Source organism: Podospora bellae-mahoneyi, chromosome 3 (genome assembly GCF_035222275.1).
Source record: "Podospora bellae-mahoneyi strain CBS 112042 chromosome 3, whole genome shotgun sequence".
NCBI classification, from domain to species: domain Eukaryota; kingdom Fungi; phylum Ascomycota; class Sordariomycetes; order Sordariales; family Podosporaceae; genus Podospora; species Podospora bellae-mahoneyi.
The window spans coordinates 3,425,942-3,450,893 of NC_085882.1; the positions used below are offsets into that span (position 1 = coordinate 3,425,942).

At 53.0% G+C, this 24,952-nt stretch overlaps 7 protein-coding genes across 7 annotated transcripts; 3 read left to right on the top strand and 4 right to left on the bottom strand.

Moving 5' to 3' along the window:
* Positions 1-224: 224 nt before the first annotated feature.
* Positions 225-1,324, bottom strand: HELLF (Prion amyloid fibrils-forming protein). The gene is made up of 2 exons (XM_062878137.1): positions 777-1,324; positions 225-728 (listed from the first exon to the last, which is right to left on the bottom strand). Exons 1-2 carry the CDS (start codon positions 1,208-1,210, stop codon positions 326-328), a joined length of 837 nt encoding a protein of 278 aa, XP_062733978.1. The 5' UTR covers positions 1,211-1,324; the 3' UTR covers positions 225-325.
* A 985-nt stretch (positions 1,325-2,309) lies between these two features.
* FNT1 (NB-ARC domain and tetratricopeptide repeat-containing NOD-like receptor) lies at positions 2,310-5,708 on the top strand (the record flags this gene model as incomplete). Its single annotated transcript, XM_062878138.1, has 4 exons — positions 2,310-2,514; positions 2,573-2,729; positions 2,774-4,145; positions 4,524-5,708. Exons 1-4 carry the CDS (start codon positions 2,409-2,411, stop codon positions 5,706-5,708), a joined length of 2,820 nt encoding a protein of 939 aa, XP_062733979.1. The 5' UTR covers positions 2,310-2,408.
* A 3,490-nt stretch (positions 5,709-9,198) lies between these two features.
* QC761_309950 (uncharacterized protein) lies at positions 9,199-12,025 on the bottom strand. Its single transcript, XM_062878141.1, has 3 exons — positions 11,020-12,025; positions 10,056-10,946; positions 9,199-10,001 (listed from the first exon to the last, which is right to left on the bottom strand). Exons 1-3 carry the CDS (start codon positions 11,824-11,826, stop codon positions 9,756-9,758), a joined length of 1,944 nt encoding a protein of 647 aa, XP_062733980.1. The 5' UTR covers positions 11,827-12,025; the 3' UTR covers positions 9,199-9,755.
* Positions 12,026-13,574: 1,549 nt separating this feature from the next.
* QC761_309970 (uncharacterized protein) lies at positions 13,575-15,164 on the bottom strand (the record flags this gene model as incomplete). Its single annotated transcript, XM_062878142.1, has 1 exon — positions 13,575-15,164. The coding sequence occupies one exon, from the start codon at positions 15,162-15,164 to the stop codon at positions 13,575-13,577; it is 1,590 nt and encodes a 529-aa protein (XP_062733981.1).
* Positions 15,165-15,868: 704 nt separating this feature from the next.
* QC761_309980 (uncharacterized protein) lies at positions 15,869-18,350 on the top strand (the record flags this gene model as incomplete). The annotated part of the gene is made up of 3 exons (XM_062878143.1): positions 15,869-16,304; positions 16,363-17,252; positions 17,274-18,350. 3 exons carry the CDS (start codon positions 15,869-15,871, stop codon positions 18,348-18,350), a joined length of 2,403 nt encoding a protein of 800 aa, XP_062733982.1.
* A 311-nt stretch (positions 18,351-18,661) lies between these two features.
* QC761_309990 (uncharacterized protein) lies at positions 18,662-20,665 on the top strand. The gene is made up of 2 exons (XM_062878144.1): positions 18,662-19,225; positions 19,284-20,665. The coding sequence occupies exons 1-2, from the start codon at positions 19,138-19,140 to the stop codon at positions 20,510-20,512; spliced, it is 1,317 nt and encodes a 438-aa protein (XP_062733983.1). The 5' UTR covers positions 18,662-19,137; the 3' UTR covers positions 20,513-20,665.
* On the bottom strand, positions 20,648-24,685 carry QC761_310000 (uncharacterized protein; the record flags this gene model as incomplete). Its single annotated transcript, XM_062878145.1, has 1 exon — positions 20,648-24,685. One exon carries the CDS (start codon positions 24,683-24,685, stop codon positions 20,648-20,650), a length of 4,038 nt encoding a protein of 1,345 aa, XP_062733984.1.
* Positions 24,686-24,952: the final 267 nt, after the last annotated feature.

Here is a 24,952-nt window from a genome sequence, read left to right on the forward strand (position 1 = left end):
CTTTTGAAGCATCATCCGCTGCAACATGAGAGTGTCAAGGAGTGTGACGAACCGATGATCAGAACCTCTGAGAGCGATACTGGGTTGATGTTACACGTAGCCACCAACAGGCCTTGGATACGACCAACAGCACAGTAAACTATAAGTCCTGGGCCAGTTGTTGGAAAGTGAAGCGAGCAAATAAGCCACAGGCGGCATGGGCAGACGTATTATTGATTAAGTCATGTATATTGAGATGGGGCTAAATGCGAGGAGATGATAGTAAGAAGAAAACTTCTTAACACCATGGCTAACTGCAGTTTCCAGTTATGTATGAAAACCAACATCATTTGCTGAAGAGGTTGCTAAAAGAGCCTGCATCCATTTGTCCTTGAAATGCACGGCTACTCTTCGTGGTCGTTAGGCTGCCAAACGACTGGTCCACGCCTGGCTGTGCCACGCCGACTATCCCTTGCATAGCAATCGAATGGTCGTCTGTCTTCATATCACCAAACTTCTGCCCGGTACGGCATGCGCGGGTTGCCGACAGAGTCTTCTGGCAGACATCTCTGAGGCTATCCGTTAACCGCGCGCTCGAGTCTCCCTCAGCAGCTATGCCGTCGTCATCTGCTTGTGGCTCTGGTTCTCTTATCGAGAGTTGTGCACTCAGATTGGCTAGAGCCTGCTCCTGTGTAGCAAATTGAGTCCGAAGCTGATCGATATTCCCAGAGGTGCGGCTCGAAACAATCCTATTCTGTGTTAGTGGAGTTTCTCGGTTAAATGAGTGGGACCTGTACAGCGTGATTGAAGATAGAACCATCGTGATGGTTCTTTGACAGTCCGCCAAATCTCTGTTTAGTTTATTTATCTTTGAGTCTTGAAAGTATACGACGAATCTGTCGCGTTTGCTGAAATGCGAATCCGTTGAATGGCTGGTAACTCTTGTCATGGCAGCTGTGAATCCTTGACAAATAGACTTTGTCGACTCCAACACCTTGTTAAGCTCTATCTCCTTAAGAACGGAATCGACTGTGTCAGGCGCACAATTCGTTTCGAGTGTTCGCGCTAGAGTACCTAACGTTGTTTGGGTCTGGGAAAGAAGGCTTTTGCTGTGCGAAACAGAATGTGGTGCATCCGCAAGTCCATCAACCAGGTCGTGAAGAGCCTTAGCGCTCTGTAACGCGGCAGTCGCAAGGGCTACAGCACTGGCAGTAACGCTGAGGGGATCCATAATCCGTGAAGAAGAATGTGTGACAAGGGCTGTAATATCAGGGTTTGGAATAATGGTTCAATTCAGACTAATAATCTCACTGGCCTCCAGTTCTTTGACTGTTGTATATCGAACAGGTATTTATGCCTTACTTCCCAACGATTGGCTTAGAGCCTGCAGTTACCCCTCATGGAGGCCTGACGGTGATCTGATGTTGATGTGGCCGTGGATGATTGGTTAGTTGCCGTGTGACAGAATGTTGGAGAGGAGTTCGTTGACATTGGGTGTGACAAAGGCTGGAATCAAGGTTGGAATCAGGGCTTGGTAGTTCAGTTCAGTTAAAAAAACATGCAGTGGTCTCAAGATCCTTGATAAGGACTCCTTTCGCTACAAGTGATCCAAGTTGGCAGCTTGGATCAATCCAGATTCCAGTGGTTATATAGGGTGACTTGCACGCCAGTACCCTGGAAAGTTGCAGTTTTAACATCTTGGTAAGATTCCTCAACGATCAAAACCCTGTTGAAAATACCCACCAGAGGTACACCTCCTCCACGATATTTATTGTTAGTGTGACAGGGGTTTTTTGGTGGAAGTTGCTATAAAATGACCCCTGCCGTACTAACAATAATAAAGCCTAAGGAGATGTAGACAAACACACAGGGTCAGTGGTGTAAGCTGTGTCAAATTCGTCAAGGGGCCCACTGTTAAGGGGTTAATATCTTAGCAGTGGGACCTGAGCCACCAGATTCGGCCTCAACTAGCCACCTGGGAAACTCTCCCTCGTATAACACCAGAATTGACACCTTTTTTGGGCCCCATATTGTATTTGACAAGCTGTAAGCTCTCCGGGCTAGCGTTTGTAAGAGACAACCGTTGATCATTGTTGTGTGCCATTTGGTTACACCGAACCGGTATTCAGGAGTCGCCTTTGATCTAGTATCCCTCTCAGAGGTCCTGATCGAGGGTTCGTCGCATTATGTGATGGGCGGTTTCCATGGCTCAGCCGCACTCCGCCCTCAGTCGCCCGTAGCGCCTCTTCCCACGTGATCTCTCCAGCCAGCTTACGCGCCAGGTTCGTGCAGTTATCGTTCTTGCTGGCATTAACTTTGTTTCTGAAAGCATCACTTCGTCTCTGCAGTGATCTTCATCCAGCGGCCCGCGCGTCTTAGTTATAAAATTATTTCACATCACGTCTGAGAGGATTCCGTCAACTAGCGCAATGGCGCGGGCGGAGCAACATGTGGAGCAGCATTTTGGGAATGCGGAAGCTTCCGACGGCGGCTTGCTGTTCCAGGGTCACGTTAACGGATCTCTCCACATCCATCGTAAGCCAACGTCTATCTGTTCTACGCTAACGATAGACGGCAACTGACAGGAAGACAGACGAAACACGGGCGAACCAGCACGCTGCGCAGCGGATTATCCCGTTCCCGCGCAATGAGGACATAGTGGACCGCTACATCTTCGCCGCGCTCGACCAGCTTCTACCCCCCTCGCCCGACTACCAGAGTGCGGCGCTCTGGGGTCTCGGCGGCTCCGGGTAAGTCTGCCACTAAGTTACACTGCATCCGCTGACCGGAAAAGCAAAACGCAGATTGCGCTCGAGTATGCCTACCGCCGGAGCCGTGACCCCACTTGCTCTGTGTTCTGGGTCCACGCCGACAACGAGACGACATTTACGCAGGACTACAAGGTAATTGCGAAGAGGCTGCGCCTGGCGGATGGTCTGGATGGTCCGGAGCTGTTAATGGCCGTGCGTGAGCGGATCGAGGCGAGCCCGTGCTGGCTGCTTATTCTCGATAACGCCGATAACCTCGCTGTGTTTGGGGTGGGCCGGACACAATCAGGCAGAGACCAAGGTCAGGACACAGAAGAGAAGCAAAGTCTGTATGATTTCGTGCCCCGGGGCCCCGCAGGGACGGTGTTGTGGACAAGTCGTGATAAGCGGATCAGCGGCAGCCTTGTGGGCGGCCGACGAGCGATCAATGTCGCTAGCATGACGGAGGGAGAGGCGAAGATATTGCTCGAAACGGTCATGTGTAGAGAGATTGCCGAGGAGGAGTCCCACCACGCTATGGCGCTACTTGCCGAGCTCGACTTGCTCCCGCTCGCGGTATCACAGGCGGCAGCATATATGGGAAGGACGGCCACCCCAATCGGTGAGTATTTATCAAAGCTAAAGAGACGTATAAAGAGATGGCAACTGCTTAGCGAGACGGAGTTCGACCGACACCGCAGAGCGGATATGTCGAATAGCGTCATGCAGACGTGGGGTATCTCAATCGAGCACATGCGACAGGAGAACCAGATGGCCTACAATATCCTCCACTCACTTGCATTTGTAGATAACCAAAATATCCCGTTGGAGTTGGTGGCGAAGGCAGCCGAGATAATAGCAAGACCGACCAGATATGAAAAAACCGCAAGCGCGGAGTCCGTATGCATCAAGGTCCAGGACGAGCACCAAAACAAGCACCAGGACGATGATGACAAAGTCCTAGCAGCAGTGGTTCTTCTACAACACTTTTCGTTCCTACATCCGCGCACGTCCGGCGAACGGTACGGGGTCTACGAGATGCACAAACTCGTGCAGGAGGCTACACAGTATAGCTTAAGCCAAGAGGATCGGCGGACAGACCAATGGCATTTTTCGGAGGTAGCTCTTCGTGCTGCCACATCTCTATTTCCGGAGAGTCGACGAGAATTATGGGGAGAGTGCGAGATATATCTCAGACATGCGCAGCTTGCGGCCGGATGGGCCGGGTTGTGTAGGGGTGGGGTAGAGGCAGCGGCGCTGTTGACTCGAGTGTCGGACTATCTGTATGACCGTGGGAGGTGGAGAGAGCGGGAGCCTGTGGACCTAAGAGCCTATGAGTATCGGAGGGAACTTCTCGGCGACAAGCATCCTGGCACGATCAGGAGTATGGCGAATCTGGCGGCCACATACCATGCTCAGGGGAGGTATGAGGAAGCGGAGAAGAATTATATGGAAGTGCTAGCACTGCGGCGCGACGTTCTCGGCGACAATCATCCTGACACGATCTGGAGTATGGCGAATCTGGCCACCATATACTATGATCAGGGGAGGTATGAGGAAGCGGAGAAAATCAAAGTGGAAGTGCTGGCACTGCGGCGCGACGTTCTCGGCGACAATCATCCTGACACGATCAAGAGTATGGCGGAGCTGGCCACCATATACCATGCTCAGGGGAGGTATGAGGAAGCGGAGAAAATCAAAGTGGAAGTGCTAGCACTGCGGCGCGACGTTCTCGGCGACAATCATCCTGACACGATCAAGAGTATGGCGGAGCTGGCGGCCACATACTATGATCAGGGGAGGTATGAGGAAGCGGAGAAGAATTATATGGAAGTGCTAGCACTGCGGCGCGACGTTCTCGGCGACAATCATCCTGACACGATCTGGAGTATGGCGGAGCTGGCCACCACAAACTATGCTCAGGGGAGGTATGAGGAAGTGGAGAAGAATTATATGGAAGTGCTAGCACTGCGGCGCGACGTTCTCGGCGACAATCATCCTGACACGATCTGGAGTATGGCGAATCTGGCCACCATATACCATGATCAGGGGAGGTATGAGGAAGCGGAGAAAATCAAAGTGGAAGTGCTGGCACTGCGGCGCGACGTTCTCGGCGACAATCATCCTGACACGATCTGGAGTATGGCGAATCTGGCCACCATATACCATGATAAGGGGAGGTATGAGGAAGCGGAGAAAATCAAAGTGGAAGTGCTGGCACTGCGGCGCGACGTTCTCGGCGACAATCATCCTGACACGATCTGGAGTATGGCGGATCTGGCCGCCACATACCATGCTCAGGGGAGGTATGAGGAAGCGGAGAAAATCAAAGTGGAAGTGCTAGCACTGCGGCGTGACGTTCTCGGCGACAAGCATCCTCACACGATCAGGAGCATGGCGGAGCTGGCCGCCACATACCATGATCAGGGGAGGTATGAGGAAGCGGAGAAAATCAAAGTGGAAGTGCTGGCACTGCGGCGCGACGTTCTCGGCGACAAGCATCCTGACACGATCTGGAGTATGGCGAATCTGGCCGCCACATACTATGCTCAGGGGAGGTATGAGGAAGCGGAGAAGATATCAGTGGAAGTGCTAGCACTGCGGCGCGACGTTCTCGGCGACAAGCATCCTCACACGATCTGGAGTATGGCGAATCTGGCCGCCACATACCATGCTCAGGGGAGGTATGAGGAAGCGGAGAAAATCAAAGTGGAAGTGCTAGCACTGCGGCGTGACGTTCTCGGCGACAAGCATCCTCACACGATCAGGAGCATGGCGGAGCTGGCCACCATATACCATGCTCAGGGGAGGTATGAGGAAGCGGAAAAAATATCAGTGGAAGTGCTGGGCCAAGCTCATCCCTCTGCCCAAAGATCTTTACGCGCCTTCAATTTATGGGGGCGGGACAAGAAGAAAAGCTCTCGTATACGCCGAATGTTTGGGCGTATAGCTCATCACGTTAGAGCTACGACTCCACAGTAATCGCTGGCCGAATTAGGGGAGCTGGAGGGATGTTGTCGGTGCTAATTAACGGTCTCAAGGTAGTGTATTGTAACTAGCTAGGCCACTCTACGAGTACACTGAACTTGGAGAAGAAAAGGAAAAATGAAAGAGTAATTTTGAGGATATGAGCCTCTGATATAGCTGCGCGTTGGCCAGTACGCGGCGATATAAGGTTCTGGTGTAGTGGTTTGTATATGTGGCTATGTGAGTTCGGAATAGCTTCATTAAGGGTGTTGCCGAGGGTTGTCGAGGTCTACATATGCCAGAACTTATCCCGTTACATTACCCCCCTCCTCTCCTAGGACGTCCGATTAAGGAGGGGAGCCCTTTCCGTATTTCTCCTCGAATATATCTAGCGCCTCCGTTTCCTTCAAGTTACTTAGGGGTTCCTATATAGCTTAGCATAGCTAAACTATTTTATCCGGAGCTCTGTCCTTCCCCTTACCTTCTTTACCTCTAAAATCTCATCCACTTACCACTCTAGTTTCTCTTCTGCATCGTTGTTAATTCCGATCAGGGTTGGAGGCTGGGTATCGTCCTGTTTTTGTGATGCTAAAGAGTCTTCCACTGCCCTTTTTAATATGTAATGCGGAAGGTGCTTTAAATCTCTAGTGGAGTATCCAGTCGATAGGCATAGGAGCCGATCAGCTTAGTGATAGTACACGTGTATATCTAGCGTTCAGCCAATCGAGTTTCGCCGGAGGTCTATCTGTCTTAATCTACTATAATCGTAACATACCTTATTCCTAACACGGAATTGTTCAGCTCTCTAGCGTTCTTTATTAGCGTACTTTATTAGCGTACTCTTCCTAACGTTCTTACTTCCAGATCCAGGACGACCGTTCGAGGTCGAGACGGATGCCTCAGACTCCGCCATTGGAGGCAAAGATGGGAAGTTACACCCCGTAGCCTTCTTTTCGAAGAAATTGGAGGGACTACGCAAGAACTACCCGATACATAATAAAAAGAGCTATTTGCCATTAGCGAGGCCTTAGAGGAGTGGAGACCATCCCTCAGCGCTACCAACCACGAGTTCCAGGTCTACACGGACCACCAAAACCTGAAATACTTTACCACCACCTAAGGTCCTCAATTGCGAAACAAACTAGATGGTCCGAATTCTTATCAGAAGTTAATTTCCAGATCCACTATAAGAATGGCTCCGATAACACAAGAGCGGATGCGCTGAGCAGAAGGATGGATCACTACGAAGAAACCACCGGAGAAATGACCGGGAAAATCACCATCCTTACGGTAAGAAATAATAGAAGGAAAATTAAGGCACCCGCTTCAGCAGTGGGCTGGGTATTGCGCGGTATACCGAGAAGAATCAACAGCCAGAAATTATCAAAGTAATATCAGCAGCGACGATTAGGAGCGATAGGCTAAGCTGGAATCTTCGAGGATCTAAAGAGACAACAATTATCGACTCTAGCCCGGGATATCACAACGGGGCTTACATCGAGCCGGGACAACGGAAGGCATTAATTTAGGAGGTCCACAAGCTAAGACTCGAGGGACATATAAGAATGAATGAAACAACAGGAAAGATCAAACAATATTTTAACAGGCCAAGATTAAGGAAAGTATGGAGGGAACGCTACAGGGATATAACCTTAGCAAAAGAACAAAAGCAAAGAAACACAAGCTATACGGATTTCTGGAACCATGACCATTAGCAAAAAAACTACCTATAGAGCTCAGTAACCATAGACTTGATCACAAAACTACTAGACTCCAGAGACCCGGTCACCGACGTCAAATATAATAGCATCCTCACAGCTGTTGACAGACTCGCCACGTAGCCTCCGCCAAGACCGTGCATGAGGATGAAATCAATTCTTGGGTCAGGTGGCTCGTGAAGAAGGGTGAGACCTTAAGGTCCTTTGACAACTTCGCCGGTGAACTGAGAAGAGGCTGTGTTTTATTTGCGGAGCGACCTTTTCTGGAGCAGAGATAGTGATCTTGTTCGCAGTGAAATCGCGGCATCTTCATCAGGAGACCTAGACCGAAGTGTCCCCACCTCGTTTTGGCTGGCAGTGTTTTGGCTGGCCTGATGCACAGTGAGCACATGACCAACAGCGAGGATGTCGAGTTTGTTTGCCTACCATTGTCATTACGTCTTCAAGCGATGGACTTCCAATGTCAGCTTCATCGCTGATCGATCGTTTGGTCTTCTGAAGTTTTGTGTCGACTCATCATGGTGTGGAGGCAGATGTTTGAGCAACAGCAGCTGAAGAAGCTCAAATTCTCGGTTCTCAGCCCCTCACTTCTTCACCAATGGGGGCTGGGCCATGGCTCGCCAGGGCCCGCCACAGCCCGCGCGGGAAGCAAGCCACACAACTGCGATTATTTGTCGACCCTCGCCTTGAAATACTGCCTGTCCCGATCAGAAAGTCGCACATGTACCATCTGGCCGCATCGCTCCTAAAAAAGCATCGAGCGTCCCGCCTCAGCCTTGACAAAGCTTTTTGCCATCTCGCAGGGAGTCCGTAAACGATTCGACCAACTTCTAAGACTTGGCTTCTGGCTTCTTCAATAGTCTCATTATTGCCTATCCCGAATTGTGGTTGGGAGGAAAGAGAAGGGCCCCCAGCCGGTGACGGGAAAGTTGATTGGGCATCTAAAGGCAGATGTTACACTGGTGGCGTTTCTGGATGAGCATCAGACCAGCTCAAGGAATATCTAGTTGACAGTCTGGCACGAGTTATGAGGAAGAATCAACGTAGCGTGGTTATGGTGGCCCCTTAACGGTAGTTCTTTGATCGATAAAGATTGCTTCCGCCAGCGTGAGGTACATGTAAAGTGGCGAGCTCAAGGTTCAGCTTCACAGGATCTACGTAAGAACGAACATGGTCACTTTGCCTCTCGAGAAAACTTTTGATAGTCAAGTTTTGAGTGAGAAATCGCCGATGTTGTATTGGGATGTAATCGAGTTGAAAACTCTCTTCTCTAGAATCCGTGAAGACTTCTTATGCCAAAGAAGCTCAACGCTCAATACGAATCTGAATCAGGCGCAGGGTGGTTTTCGTCTGTCCATTTGTCCACTGCCGATAAAAGCCTGCGGATATCCGAGCGCCTAGTAGCCCAAGAAGTGACAAGACGCACAAACCGTCCGTTACTGTCAATCAGAAAATCAAAGTTCTTTTTGAGGTGCTCAACGAGCGGTTGCTCAAACTCAACACACACTTGGTTGGTCTCCAACTCCTTCCATAGCTCCCAACCGTAAAGCATATTGCTGAAGTGTTCTGCCATCTCATGCGCGTTACCATTAGCGACTTTCGCGAGTTGTAGAAAGAGTCGATCGCCGAAAGGCCGATCTCTGAAGAGGACTTCGAATTGGGCCTCCAAGGTCCTGTTGTTGGCGACAAGCATTCCACGTTGCTTCATTTCGTAAGAAAAAATTGCCCCAAAGGCAGAATCCTTGAACACTATAGCTTCACCCATTAGGCAATCCAAAAGATATCCGTTAGGCGAAATATACCCTCCAGTGTCATGTTGTTCTGCTTGGATGCCAATGCAAACCCGAGACGTGTACCATCCATGATCAAGAGGAGACCGAGTTTCTTGGCGTCTAGACAGCAAAAGCTGGCATTGTGATTGTGCTGGATCGGTTGATCCCTGGTGGTTCGGCATGAGAGAGCCTCGAGAATCTCTGGATGTGCTCCATCGCCGTAGTCGTTGAGGAACGTGTTGCGCTGTTCTTCTCGCGGGCACCATTTCATAATTGCTGTTGATCGTGGGAATATGCCGGACTGATCACGGAGGGATGAGTTGGTGGAAAGGTAGATGGTTAAAGGGCAGAATGGAAGTAGTAGCTAATTAAATAGGTAAGGTAGCTGGATCAAGCTACGTGTGACAGGTATTTTGATTTGCAGTGGGCCCACTGAACAGGGACCTTGCTAAATCTGATAACCTTGATTACTCCTTCCCCTTCCTCTTATCCTAGGTAGGTATATTACAAATCAGCCAGACGCCTGAACGCCAAATTTTGATGCCATGTCATGTCGAGCCTGGCTCAATGGTTTATTCCGCCCCGACAGCAATGCCCTGGTCAACCTCACCACCCTTGTCCATCGGCGACAGGTTCGCCTTCGCAGGTCCAGTCACACAGATGCCCTCCTTGGAGAAGCGACTGCCATGCACCGGGCAGTCAAAGCTCTTCTCAGCAGAGTTCCAGCAAACGACACCCTTGAGGTGAGGGCAAAGAGCACTGTACGTATGCACCTGACCGTTCTCGTCCTTGTAGACAGCCATGGGCTTCTTGGTTTTCTAATGCTCTGTTAGTCACCGGACTCACATGTTACAAAGTCTGACTAAACTTACCGGATTCAACACACCGCCGCAGCCAGGCGCGAGATCCTCAATATCGGTGATGTCGCTCTGCAGAAAGCGCTTGTACTGGGCATTGATCTGCAAGTCGTGCAAGATCAAGCTCGGCAAGCTCTTGAGGATACTCGCAAGGCGCTTCGGCGCATACAGCGTGGCCCAATCGTTGGTGACTGTGTTGCCCTCGATCTCGTCCGCAATGAGCTTCCCAGCAAGCGTCCCGTGTGTCAGTCCATCGCCAGAGTCTCCCGTCACGATGTAAATCTTATCACAGCCCTGATTCTTGCCGATGAATCCCAAAAAGTCGACTGGCTCAAAGATCTGCCCGCTCCACTGGTAATCGATCTTGCCAGCCTGAGGAAACCGCTCACGAGTCCACTGCTCCAGCTCAGCATACCGCGGTGTTGTCTCCTCCTGGCCAACTTTGTGATCGCAGCCGCCAACAACCAAGTAGTCATCCTTGTCGTCGCAAGCTGTCAGGCGTACGTACTTGTACTCCTCGGCATTGTCATACAGTAGGCAGTCCTCGATGCTGCCTTTGGGTACGCGGATGGCAATGCAGTAACTCCGGTAGAACTCCAACTCGGTAATGACCGACAACTTCTGCAGCGGCACGCACGTCGCCTCCACGGCATTCTCGGCCTTCACCGTGTGCCCATTCTCCGTCTGAATCTCGACCCTCTTGTGGCCGAGGCCAAGAACTTCGACACCCTTTTCCGCGACCGACATAACCCGAGTGCGGGTGTAGCACTGGAAATTGGGCTGCTGCTTCAGCCAGTTGAGCACACCAACGAGATACTGGGTTGGATGAAAGGTCGCCTGATTGTCAACCACCATACCACCTCGCTGGTCGATGCTGCCACTCCAACCTTTGACCTTCAAATTGGGCTGTTTTTCGGGCCAGATTGGTTAGCAAATATTCGAATCATGTTTCCACTTGAAGACATTATAATCCACTCACATCAAACCTGGTGTGCATGCCGATCTTCTTCTGCATTTCGGTCTCCTGTTTCAGCTCATCGATCTCCTGGTCATGCTTCTCATGCCCAACAGGGAACTGGCTAATGTCGTAAGCAGGCAAACGACGGTATTCGCACTCAATCCCAAGCTCTTGGGCGATCTGCCCAATCCTGTCCCTCGCCCAGGCATGACTCTCGGCGGCAATCTTGGCACCACCCTCCCCGTGCTTCTTTGCAATCTCAACGAAACCATCGTCCAAGTCGTTGGTCAGATGGCCGGAGGTGCGACCTGTCTCACCAGAAAGCACATCACGTGCCTCAAGCATGACAACATTCTTGCCGCGGCGGACGAGCTCGTAGGCGGTCGTGATGCCAGAGATGCCGGCACCGATGACGGCTACATCTGTCTCGAGATTGCGGTCGAGGGTGTGAAACTTGGGGTATTGATCGTAGGGGACCTTATGGACCCAAACCGAGTCGGAGCCCCCCGAGGTGTGCATCGTGTGCTGAGGGTTTGAGCTGGCAATAGTGGCCATGGTTGCGGCGAGGGGAAACTTGTTGACTTGAGAGTAGCGAGGGAAGAATTGGAGTCTTGGTGAGGTGTTGCGGGAGGAGGATGGGGAGGTATTTGTTCGAGATGAAACAGCTGTGTGCATATAGGCGGTTGCGAAGGGTGCTGTTAATGGTCCGATGACGTCACCACATGCGGGCAATGACAGGCGCGAAGCTGTTGGTTGTTTGGTTATGAGATTTCTTTGAATGGCCCTAGCCGTAGTTCGGGTGGAAAGAGAGAGGGTTGAGAGTGCCATCTTTGCCGGTTGCAATTGGGGTAATGAGCAGACTATAAGTGCGACTTGGAGGACCGGAAAGGATGCTATGGCTGCCTGGGCAAGATGGGAAGATCAGGAAGTTTCCTACACGGCTTGGGAACACAAACTGTCTCATTGGCAGGCATGAGAAAGTTGTTACAGGTTCTCTTAACATTGGTGGTGGTCATGAGGGTTCGATGTGCAAGGTGTATGACGACACCACTTCTTCGTGGTGGAGGAAATCACCCGGCTGCCGGGACCTGCAGATGCGGATAAAAGTGGGGGCTACGAGGTTAGGCTTGGCACACCACCTCACCATTCTTGACCTTTGGTTGCACCGCCAAGCATCGCCAACCTGGCCGTCGTCGGGATTGATCCTGCCCGGTTCCTGCCGGTTTTTTTGTGGTGTTTTGGCCCTCCCTCTCGGTGGCCTAATATTTGGCTGTGCCAGCTATACATCCCTGTCCACACGTTTGCGGTCTCAATTTGGGGGCCGCAGATGTCGAATCCCAACCCCATAGATCGCCCCTTATTCAGTATCCAAATTGGGTTATAAGTCTCGACATTGCTACCTACAACCCCTACCAACGAAATTGTTGTTAGTGCAGCTAGGGCTATTTGCACAAAAAGACCCCTGTCACGCTAACAACAATAACCGCGGCAGAGATCATCCTGCAAGGATGGCATCCCTCACATTCCTCCTATTCTTCCTCGCGATACTCACAAACCACCGCGTGCTCTCGCAGCAAGCTGTCAGCAAATGCTTCTACTCAACGGCGACGAAGCCCCGGCGACTTCCCGTGCAACCAAGATGCGAATGGCGCGTCAGTCTGCTGCAATGGCGATAAAGGGTACACATGCATGACAAAAAAATACTGCCGTGGCCGAAGACAGGAACTCGTCAGGGGTTCATGCACCGATTCATCCTTTCCTTTCGCCGACTGCCCGACTTTCCCGTCCCACCCGAATCCAACACCTCGCCTTCACCAGTCCCGCCAGCATCAGAAGGTCTCACCACGGACGCCAAAGCCGGTATTGCTGTTGGAGCTGTGGCCGGTACGATACTGCTCATCGCGGTGGTGTTCATGGCTTACAAGCTCAAAAAGTACAAGCAAGGGCAGGGTGGCAGTTATAAGCATCACACACCGCAGAGCAACTGGAGCACTGCTGTCACCGAGGTAAACGGCAACAACGGTACCGGCTACGTCTACGAGACTGCGCCAAAGGAGCTGCCTTCTGCGTGGGAGAGGCCGGTGAATGCGCAGGAGCTGGACGACGGTACGAATCAGAGGTACAACAACCGACCGGCGGGGATGGACGGGCAGGGGTATAGGTAATTTATTCAGAATTGATACTGTGGGAACGGGTGGGAAGCCTGGTGCTTGCTACATTATGGAGTGTAATCGTGTGCAGATAGAATTGAGCTAGTAGATAGATTGTCGGTGTAATGCATCATTGAAGGAGTAGGTAGATTGTAGATGTAATATCCCCCTGATGAATGATAGATGATAAACGCAGAATACCTATGTTATGAAACACCCTCAGCAAAACGCCCCGAAGCCGGATATCCAAACCAGTCCTATGCATGTGATCCCATCTACGCCCCCCAAAAGAAAACCCAAATATAAAAATCACCTGTCCAGATACCCATCAAGATAATCAATGATTTCCAAAACACAAAGCAAAAAAGCCCGTCATATCCGGAACGCAAAGGACCACAACGCTGGCCGTTTGAAGAGCCCCGTAATTCAAGACGAGTACCCCGTCGCGCCCAAAACCTCAACCTTCCTCGCAAACCTAACCTCCACCCGCTCCTTCACCACCTCCAGTCCCAACTTGACCACAAGTGTATACCCCCTCTGGATATTAAACGTCGTAAAATCCGGAACCAGATCCCCCTGGTCCCCCCAACTCCATGTCCCGCCTCGATACTGCTCAATTGAATACCTCTTCCCGCAAATCTCAAGCCACTTCATACTGAACCTTATCCCCAGCGAAGCGCCCAAATCCATCATTTTCCCACTGTCGGAATACGCCGGTGGCGGTGCGTCTTCAGTTTGAGGCAGCCGTTGCTCGTACCGGGTCTCTTCGCTGATAAAGGGGATTTCAATCCCTTTCCCATCACCACCCGGCAAGCCCAGAGAGGGCGTACTAAGTTCAAGTCTGGCAATGTCGGTTTCCTTCGTCATGTCATGTTTATCGAGCACGCTCCCCTTCACCGAAACAGACGTGGTGGCCTTGATCTTGATTTTGAGGCTGACGAGACGGATTTTGATGTCGTTTTCTGAGGCGGCGTGCGGTTGCTCATGGGAAGGCTGTGCTGCTCGGATAGTAGAGCTCTCACCTTGCTCATAACCCGGAAGTCTCTCTCCTTCCGCTTCTTCCGTCTTCGTCACCTTCCCCTTGTTTTTCTCCTCGGGGTGTCTCTCATCCTCCTCCTCACTGTCATCCCCCAGCCCAGCAGTAAGCTCATGCAACTTCCACACCCCGACCCTCAACCCCCCAAGCAGCTCCCCCAACTGTATCCCCGCAGGTAAATCAACCAAAACCCTGAACCCCAACCTCGGCACTCTCGAACTCCTCACCATTTTGAGCATCTTCTCCTTAACACTCAGCTTATCCCCCTCTCGTCCAGCCAGCAACCGCTGCGACCGTATCACTTGGTTCGCCGACCAAAACCTGAGCATCTTCACCGTCTGCACACCCGCCAACGGCATCGAGTACACCGCCACCGGCAACCTAGACTTGGCCACATGCTTAACATTACTATTGTGAAACGGCGCCTTGTCATATAAAAACGCCTCAAGCCAATACTCCACCCACGTCGCCTGCTTGCTCGATCCATGCCCTTGGTGTGACATTACCGAGCAGGGCAGGGGAATTTGCGGAGTCTGAAGTGGGACAAACGCCATTTCTGGATCCTGCTTGTTGCGCGCCCACCAGCCGTCCTCCTTTGTCGCGTTTGCCAACTTCGGGTTGAGGCAATGGGGAGGGATCTGCACCTGGAAATTCCACGCTTGCCCTTCAGGGCTGTTTGGGGGAATATGCACCGGGCTTCCGTTGATGCATGTTACTTGCTGGCGAGGGAAGAGGGTGTATTCCGTGTTGTAGTGGTGCGTTGTTTGGCTTTCGCCCGAACCGGTGGTCTTCTCGATGCGTGCGACGGACCGGCCGTGGAGGAAGAGGATGAGCCATACTTCTGGGCGGACAATGTGCTCTTGTCTTCGGATCTGGCCCGTGATTTTTTCGCCGGGGAAGAAGACGGTTCTGTCCGGGGTGGGCGCATGAAGGTGGATGGAGAGGTCTGGCGAGGCTTTTGCTTTGTTTGGACGGATCATAATAAAATGTAACGCTGATGAAGAAAGATGCCGGTGTTAAAATTAATATAGACGGAAAGTAGGCGTGAGGTTGTTATAAAGTTTAGGGCAGTCTCGGCAGTGCTTGTTTGAGGGTGTCATGTGGGCCGTGGTCATGGTCGGCTTCGCCACGTGCCGTTGCACTGTCCGTATTCCTCGCGTTCGGTGAGGCTCACCCGTGTCACCATCGGCTTTTTGCACTGCGACGCTGATCCGTCCTCCATTTGACATCCGGGAATAGTGGGACTTTCCGGAGCCGGAGGGCGGCAACAGCCAGACGGACTGAAAAACTCCGAGCAACAGTGACCTGTTGTCCCAACCACGCGGTTCAATGCAGCCGCCCCCCGGAAATTGTTGTTGTGTGCCCCATCCACTATTGGCAGCAGCCCCGGTTTTGGTTAGCGTGCACAGCTGTAATGTCCGCTGACGAGCTGAACCCCTGGATGACCCCCTGTTTATTGACTTACAGAGTCTAGACCGCGACAAATGCTTAGCCAAGCAATCCCTGTTTGAGAGACAAGAGCAAACCGGTCCGAGGACTATAAACACCATGGCCAGCCCCAATGCAAGCTGCTCTCTTCTCTCTCAGGCCAGGCAACTGTCATTCATTCTTTGAACCCAGGACACTTTCTGTCCGTTCCACTCTTTCCCAGCCTGCCCCAGTCATTCATTGATACCACTTCACAATGCCTTCCTCCAAACTCTTGTCGCTCCTCGCCCTCCTTCCGGCTGCGGCTCTTGCAACCGACAATGCCTCGGTTCAGCCATCTGGGCTAGTCCGTCACTCTCTGACTGCTCAAGAGGGTGGTTCGCTTTTCAGCAGACACTCGAAGAGACAACTGGTCACTGAATCCTCGGCAAAGCGGGCCGGTACATTCTACACCATCAACGTCAAGTTCGGGACGCCTGGCCAAAATGTCCCTGTACAAATCGATACCACGCAATCCGAACTCTTCGCGAACCCTAGATGTGCCGCGTCATCGAACCCATCCTTCTGCCAGAGCCAGCCGAGGTTCACCATGTCGAGCTCCCTCATCGATCTTGGGGTGCAAGGTTCGATGTCTCTGCGCAATGGTGGCTATGTCAACTGGCAATACGTGTCCGATTACATCGGTATCGGATGTAAGTTTGTGCATCATGGACGTTGTGTTAAACCGAGTTGACTGACGTATCTCCGTAGCCTCTAGGATCACCCAACAGATCTTTGGGGTTGCCTACGACAGTTCCGGACCGACGAACGCCATTCTTGGTCTCGGCCCATCCCTTCAAGGCTGGACCAGTGGGTATCCCCTAGTTCTCGACAGTCTCAAGACACAGGGACACATCAACAGCCGGGCCTGGACTTTGGATTTGAAGGGATTTACAAGCCAGAGCGGTTCGGTGATTTTTGGTGGCATCGACACCAACAAGTTCATTGGGGAGCTGGTTAAACTCCCCATTGTCCCTTCCGGGCAATCTCCTGATGGGTATACCAGATACTGGATCCGCCTCGATGGTCTCTCGGTCAGACAGGCCGACGGTTCAATTGTGGATGCCTGGGCTAAGCCGGAGGGTGCAGTGGGTCAGCCATTCGTGATCGACAGCGGCGCGAGTCTCACTGCCCTTCCCACGTCCATCTACAGCCAGTTTGTTGCGGCGTTCCCTTCGGCCACGGCTAATGCTGACGGGACTCTGGTTGTTGATTGCCCTGCTGAGGGTGAGGGTGGATCTGTCAACTTCAACTTCGATGGCAAGGTCATCAGCGTTCCTTTCGGCGACTTTGTGTCTCGTGTGCCCGACACAGACACCTGTCTTTTGGGAGTTTATGAGGACAGCTTCCCTGTCCTTGGTACCAACTTCCTCAGGGCTGCCTACGTCGTGTTCGACCAAGACAACCGCAACATCCATCTCGCTCAGTCCGCAGATTGCGGTGCTGAGGCTCTTGTGGCTATTGGTAGGGGTGTCGATGCTGTCCCATCGGTTACCGGCGCCTGCCCAGCTCCAGTGACCTCGACCACTACTACCGAGTCCGCTACGACCACAGAGGAGGTGACCTCCACCACTACCGAAGAATCTGCCACCACGACTGAGGAGGCTACTACCACGACTGAGGAGGCTACTACCACGACTGAGGAGGCTACTGCTACCACTGAGGAGTCTACCACCATCACAGAGTCCGCCACCATCACTGAATCTGCCACCGAGTCTGCCACCGAGACTGCTACCGAGGCCGAAGAGAGCGAGTGCGAGACAGAGTATGAGTCGGCTACTGAGACTGCTACCGAGTCGGCCACCGAGACTGTTACTGAGTCTGCCACCGAGACTGTTACTGAGTCTGCCACCGAGACCGCTACCGAGACCGCTACCGAATCCGTTACCGAGACCTCAATTGCTGAGCCTTCCATCACTGTGACCCAGACCTCTGCCGCCGAGACCTCGGTCGTGGAGACCAGTTCATTCCCCATCACCACCACTGCTGCTCCCCTCCTGACCATCACGTACACCGAGACTTCGACCTCGACCATCACCTCATGCCCTCCTTCAGTTCCCAAGTGTCCTGTCGGCTCCATCACCGTTGTTACCCAGGTCATCACAGCTACCACCTCCGTCTGCCCTCAGACCTCGGCCACCTACACCTTCCCTGCTGCCAACCCATCCGAGGCGCCTGTCGTCGTCACCCTCACCCCGGTCAAGCCGCTGCCCACTCCCGTCACCGTTCCTGGATGCAGCTGCACCGCTTCTCCATTCCCTACCGGACTCGCCCCCGGTCAGCCCACAACTTTGGCTACTGTGCCTCACATCGTCGCCACTGGTGTGCCCCAGGTCCCAGGCGCTGGTGTCCCCAACGTTCCGGGCACTGATGTTCCTCAGGTTCCGGGCACTGATGCTCCCCACGTCCCCGGTTCTGGCGCTCCTCATATTCCTGGCTCCGGTGCTCCCCACGTTCCGGGCTCCGGTGCTCCCCATCTTCCCGGCACTGGCCTTCCCCATGTTCCTGGCACTGGCCTCGCCCCTGCCCCTACCCAGCCAGCCCATGGTGGCCACAATGGTACCAACCCGGTCCCCACCTTTGTTCCTCCTCAGGCTCAGCCCTCTGAGCCCGTGACGGCTGGATCCGCCAAGCTGTCCAGCGTGATGAACTGGGGCGCGGCAGCTGTAGTCGGTGGTGTCATTGCTGCCATGTTGTAATCGGAGTGTGAAGTTGTTGTGTGTACTTCTTTTTGGGGCTGACGGTTGTTGGATCCGATTTCTGGTTGATTTTTCGGTTGATGTTCGATGATGCTTGGTGCTTGGAAGTTAGAGTTAGACAATACAAATAATTTTTATTGGTTGGTGTTCTGAAAGATTTGAGTCCCCCACCTTCCCTGTGTTGTATCAATTCTTGAGGGAAGGTACGACCATGTGGTGTGTCTGTTTGATTAGATAAGATCTCATTGTGGCTGTTGAATGATATCACTGACATCGACTGAATCAATACTTCCGGAGCCGCAAGACAGCATCACCTGGCTGCTGGAGGTCAACAAGGGACGGAAATTAACGAAGAACAGCATTGACAGTGCATGCAGAAACCCTAAGGACGCCATCGAGAACCTTCAGCTGGTGGGGCGACGTGCCAAACTTCCCAAAAAGAGACGTGAAATCTCGCAAACTGTCCTATACTGCAGGGATTCAGATCGCTAGCGGCGAATCTGGCGATCCTTGCTCCCTGCATCTCTCCAGGTTTTGACGCCAACACACCAATCATGGATCATCGTGAGAGCCCCGGTGCTGCAGGATCCAGACTGTTCGGTGCCGCTGGCAACCATGTCATCGCGTTCTAGGCCAAACTTCAGGCTCCACGCCGAGGTGGACAACGTGACAAGCAGATATTACCCATTATTACTTCGTATTCCTTGACCTCCCTTCCTCACACTTTGCTTTGTGGTCACCTCACACTCGTTTTCCGGCCTACACTCACTTCAGTCACTCATTCGCCATGAAGCAGGGCCCCATCTTGCTGTCAGGTCTCACCTGGCTCCAAGTCGCAGCAGCGGCATGCTGTCGCAGCAACAAGTGTCTCAAGGGTGAGCTAGCCAGCAGATATTGGAGAAGTAGACGCTAACCTGTCCGTCTGCGCTGCAGCCGTCGTCTCTTCGGGTCTTGATGGACTCCAAGATTGCTCTACCAACCTGGCTGTGACCGTCACGCCAGCCCAGAGCACCGTTACCGAGACCGTCACTCAGTTGCCCACTGAGCACAACACCTTTGTCCACACGGCCTTCTTCACCGAGACTGTCACCACGACCGCCGAGACTGAAACTGAACTTTTTACCCTTCAGACCACAGTCACAGATGCCACTTACACTCAGCTCATCACCAACACTGAGACTGTGGTTGTTACCGAGACAGCCCAACAGACCGTCACGGCAACGAACACCGGTGCTGCCTATCCAGTCAAGGCACGAGGCGACACCCTCCTGGCCCCCGAGCCCGAGCCTACTTCTTCATTGTCGGGTTCTGAGCCATCCACCATCCCAGGGTACGCCTCGGAACAATGCCCATCTTGGGAGGCCTACGTGAAGGCTTGCAGCTGTGCTGGTGTAGAACCCACAACCGTCACGGCTGAAGCTCCATCCGCGGCCACGGAGACAGTGTCATACACAGCGGACCCCATCACCGTCTCTGTGCCAACCACACTGTCTGTCACCGACACCGTCTACGTCTCTTTGACCGAAACCACTACCGCCACCGATGTCGAGACAGTCCTTGAAACGGCCACAACCCAAGTCACTCAGACAGTTTCTGCCCACACCACCGTTACAGTCACGCAGACCACAACCACAGTGCTCCCCGCTGCAACATGCTTACCGCCTTCCCAGGTAAAGGCATTTAGAGGGTTGGCCACTGACTACGGTGGACAGACCCTCGCTATGTATGCTAACATGCTCAACGCCTTGTCGGGCGGGATGAATTGGCAACTCCCTTCCACATCCACGTCAACGTCGGTACAATACAAATACTTTTTCAAGCTCGACGACCAAGGACGCGTGGTTCTGGCCAAGGGAATTCCGCCCTACTCCTACACGTATGCTCTCTATGTAGCAATAAACTCGAATGGGGGTCTTTGGCCACAAGTCAACACAAAGGATGCCATCCAGAACTCGATCAACGCTGGGGCTTCGGTCGCATTCGTCAAGGGGTGCGTCAACTCTGTGACTGGAGAACTAACTTTGGACGCTGCGGGACGCAAGAATATTCTCTGGTGCGGACAGCAGATGTGGATGTCTACTGGGAATGGGGAGGAGATCAACCGCGGCACATGTACCGTCATGCATCCCAAGGTCACGGAAATCGAGGCTTCCTGGGGATAAGCCTTCGTCTTGCACATTTGAGGAGGGCAGTTGTTTTGCCATGCATTCTCGTGGCTCTCTGATCTCTGGAACTTTGTTTACTTGCTCAGGGGTAATCTTGGGAATGTTTATCTGACATAAATATCCCTTGGTACATCACTGTAGCCACATCCTTTGTCCCCTTGCATTCAGGTCCGCGAGCGTGACAGGAAACCCGCTAATCGCAAGTCGTTTCCCTCTGCCACGTTCATTTTCCTGCTGGTTGATGCTCCTTGCGTCACTCTCGTCGTCGGCCTGGAATTCAACCACAATGGCCTGCAAAGCTGCCTTGTCTCTGACACGCAACTCAAAGTCAAGCCTGAACTGTTCTATCCCCGTTCCGTCTGGATTGCACTCCCTCACTCTGACCATATCCCTCGGATTGACGGACCCGCTGGTGATGTCAGTCAGAGTCCTCCATTGTCTATCCGCCGATGCCAAGCTCTTTTCCTCCTCGGCTGCTTCCTCAGTCGTCAGCTCTGTGTGATAAAACCTCGTCACCTTCCTCAGCAGCTCGCCCACAGCTGGCGCCTGATGCCTCAACCGACACCGCACCGCTCCCCGAAGCAACCTCCCATCCGGTCCGCCTGACGCCTGCTGATGAGACAAAGTAGACCTTGGAGAATAAGAGTCTGGTACCTCGAAAAAGAACATGCCCGCCATCAACACCCTCGCCACATTCTTGATCTTGTCCCTTCCCTGCCCACCAACCCCCGCCCACTCCCCTGTTTCCTTCAACAACCTCGGCACCTCCTCACACTGATAAAGCTGCACATATTTTGGCTTCAGTTCCGGGTTCAGCCTCATCAACCTCCCCCTTTGCGACCGCTCCGCCCCCTCCACCACCCCCTCCCATAATCTCTCCGTGTCCAGCTGCCGTTTTATCATTTTCTGCAAGGCAGTAAACCCCCTGAAGTTGCTCGCAAAAGGCATCTTGTCCGATTTTGGGCCTTGTTTCCCCGTCCCGAGCGACACCAGCGCATCAAGCACCACCCCGTTCCCCTCCCCACTCTCCCGAGACCAAATCTTTGTCTTTTCATCCATCGCCACTCGTGCCGGACAGTTGGCGTAAACCGCCCCGTCAATGTACTCCTGCCCCCCCACCCCCCATTCTCTTTTGAACACTGGCAAATAAAACGGCGCCGCCGCGGTGGCCATAGCCGCCTCCCAGATTTTGAAATCCTTCTCCAAATCATCCTCCCTTTCAAAACCAGATCTGCTGCTACCACCACCAACACTGTCAGTGGCAGAGGTAGTCAAAGGCCTGTTATAATTCCCAATCACAACCTCCGTATCCCCATCATCCCTCGTGCTCGTCACCGCAACCCTCACCCCCGACCCAAGCGCACCAGAAGCCAGCACCCTCTCGCTGTTGAATGTTGGCGCAAAAAGGCTAGTCTTGTCCCCAAAGTACTGCTCCAACCCCGACCGCAAGGGCCGATCGCTATACACACTCTCCACCCTCCTGAAAACCATCGCCCCCCTCGTCAGCGCCCGCCACCCAAGCCGCGAGTTCTCAAACGTCGCGGTGGAGATCTTGCTGAAAAAGGCGATCATGTCCTGCATCCTGGTATCGATCCCGCTGCCCCGCCTCGCCAACGGGGAAGAAGCGACGGCGGCAGGGTCGGAAGGGAGCTTCCCCGGAAAGGTCAGCGCGAGAGCAACGATCCCTCCTGTGCTGGTCCCCACGATGAGGTCAAACATCTCGGCCAGCCGGACGTTTGTCAGGCCGATCTCCTGCTCGAGCGCCTGGACGAGGGCGAGCTCGACGATGCCGCGGACGCCGCCGCCGTCGAGGGTGAGGATGCGGACGCCGGAGCAGCGGGGTTTGAGCTGGATGGTTTGGTGCCCGTCCTGGCCGTCGCAGAGGATGCAAGAGTCTAATTCGAATGCGGCGGCTTTCCAGCGGGAGGGGGTGGAGAGCTCTTGGATGCAGCGGGGGCAAAAGGCGTGGCCGCACGATAAGGCGTGGTCGGGGGAGGAGAGGAGGCAGGAGAGGCAGGTTTTGGTGGAGAGGAGTTGGGTGAAGAGGGGTTTGTTCTGGGGGGTAAGTTCGCGGCGGAGTTTGAGGATGGAGGTGTCGACTTGTTGGTTGCCGTGATGGTTGAACTCGCGGTCTCGGAGCTGGAGTTGTTGTTGTTGTTGTGGCTGGAACTGTCCGGCGGGTTGGGGTTCGTAGCTGTCTTGGTGGGGAGGAAGGGGGGAGCGGTACACTTTGCGGTATAACTCGCAGAACCGAGCTCGTATGCGCTGGCGCCAGACGTCTCTGTTCCAGTCGTGACCGGGGACAAAGTCGCCCGGTACCGGCTGGAGGTTGTGTCTGTGGCCGGGACCGGACGGGGGAGGGACGTGCTGTTGGTGTTTGCCTCGCTTGCCACCGTGCCCCCGGACTTGACAGCTATATGGAGTCAGAGCGCCTTGTGAGTTCAGGAAGGTGTAAGAGCACTGCTCATGCAAGAGCTGGTACAAGGCCAGCCCGCCATCCCAGTACTTCCTCAAGTCCTGATCGAATTTGATCTCGGGGGTAAAAGTGGCAGAGTCCCGTCTCCGAGCGAGGATCAAGAGAGACAAAGCGATGACATTCTCAATCATGCGGTCCATACCAGCAAGCTGGTTGTTGTTCACCCTGTTTTCACGGTCATACGCCAGCCGCAAAAAGTTGGCAATATGTTCCCTGAGATTGGTGGGTGTGTGATTGTGGCGACAGGTGGCCTTGTAAAAGTCGAGAGGTGTGCTCGACTCGGAAAAATGTCGAAATGTGTTGGACAGAAAGAGAGAAAGCCCAGCGACGTTGTACCGGGTCAAGCTCTCCGCTCTGATATCCCGCTCCTCGACAACCGCACGATCAAGAACACGCTTGAGGTTTCCGAAATGCTCAAGAAGCTTCTCTGGCTTGCCATGGTTGTCGACATGGTTGTTGTCAGGGATGTAGCAAAGGTGAATGCTGCGGAAGAGCTGACGATATAGATCGTTATTACTCCTGATCATCAACCCCAAGCTCGTGGACGCGTTGAAGCGCTCGACAAAAGTGGCAATCACTCCGGTCCTCTTCCACAGGCTTGGGCTCTGCGACTCCAGAAACTCTTGTTTCAGCATCTCCGGCGTGCTGTCCTTTTTGTCTGGGGTGTACTTGTTGCGAACAACGATCAATGTCTTGCCAGACGGTTGGTTGAAAGTCTTGAGCATTGCTCCGGCAGCCCACTCGAGGATCCGAGGAAAGTCGTGTCCTTTGGTTTTGGGATTCTGCGTGACAAACACAACAACGTCACTGACAGCGTAGAGAAACCGGGCGTAAAACAGGTCAATCCCTGCTTTGCCTCTGCCGTAGTCGTCAGCCTTGATGGTTCTCGTTTCCACCTGCTCGTCAGGATCTTCTGTGTCCGGGACGGCCTTCTCAGCGTTGGTGAGAGCAAAATCGGCTGTGAACCCTTCACAGTCAGCTAAAAGTAGGGGGTATTGAGGATCTGGCGACGGCTCTGGTTGAGTGGTGATGTTGTTGCGATAAAGGTGGACTCCAAAGGTAGCGGGATCGTCGCCGCCCTGTGAGACTGGCAACTCGTGCTTCTCAGGGCGGTCCAAGACGCTTTGTAACAGGTTGTACAACGCGTTCTCTCGACCCAAGGCGTCCGAGGAGTTTCCTGCTCTCTGCTCGGCTAGTCCGAGTAGAAGCATTGCCCTAACGACTGTGGACTTCCCAGCATATGTATTTCCAATGAACGACACGATGCTCGGATAATGGTTCCCTGTGATCCTGTTTCCAGTTTGATGAGGGTCGCAAAGACGTCGAAACCGGTCGTACAGCCAGAGTTCCGGCTTGTCATCTTCTTCTTTTCCCTTCTTGACGCTAAACCAGCGCGCAAGCTTATCGTGGCCATGGAGTGCTTTGATTTGAGCATCATCAAGGCCGGAACAGGTGATGGCCCTGATGAACATTTCTGCTGTCGGGTTGGCTGGTTGATGAAGAGCTTTGAGCTTCTCATTTGTGAATTGCTCGATGTGCTCGTTCCAACATGAGTGATGCTCAGAACAGGGAATGTTTCGGCAATCGTCAATAGTGCAAGAAATACAATAGGAGTCGTTGCATTTGATGCACCGCCGACCTATGGGCTTCCCATGATGGGGGCTGGAGGGCTTTTCGCACAGAAAACATTGCATTTTGAGTACCTTGCTGATGGCTGGTAATTGTAGTAAGCTGAAATGTTTGGGAATAAATTGGGTTTGTGAATGGTCTTCTTGGATTGAAGACAAGCGAAGCACACTGGTATAACAGTACTAAGATATGAAAAGGCCTCAATTTATACTACGGTAGATCATAAGGTACCCCCCTCTGGAACTGACCTGGTAGCCAAGATCATCCCGAAGAGGGGTGCATACCTACGACCGTGAAGACGATAAGAGAGAAACATAACCGGCGTGTCGAAG

Bases quoted from the DNA above. Each gene is read 5' to 3' on its own strand.
- HELLF (XM_062878137.1), bottom strand. From the start codon at position 1,210: ATGGATCCCCTCAGCGTTACTGCCAGTGCTGTAGCCCTTGCGACTGCC. The intron at 729-776 runs GTACAGGTCCCA...AACACAGAATAG, and splicing joins GTTCTATCTTCAATCACGCT to GATTGTTTCGAGCCGCACCT.
- QC761_309950 (XM_062878141.1), bottom strand. From the start codon at position 11,826: ATGGCACTCTCAACCCTCTCTCTTTCCACCCGAACTACGGCTAGGGCC. The intron at 10,947-11,019 runs GTGAGTGGATTA...CCCGAAAAACAG, and splicing joins GCATGCACACCAGGTTTGAT to CCCAATTTGAAGGTCAAAGG. The intron at 10,002-10,055 runs GTAAGTTTAGTC...ACAGAGCATTAG, and splicing joins GCGGCGGTGTGTTGAATCCG to AAAACCAAGAAGCCCATGGC.
- QC761_309990 (XM_062878144.1), top strand. From the start codon at position 19,138: ATGAAGCAGGGCCCCATCTTGCTGTCAGGTCTCACCTGGCTCCAAGTC. The intron at 19,226-19,283 runs GTGAGCTAGCCA...TCTGCGCTGCAG, and splicing joins CAGCAACAAGTGTCTCAAGG to CCGTCGTCTCTTCGGGTCTT.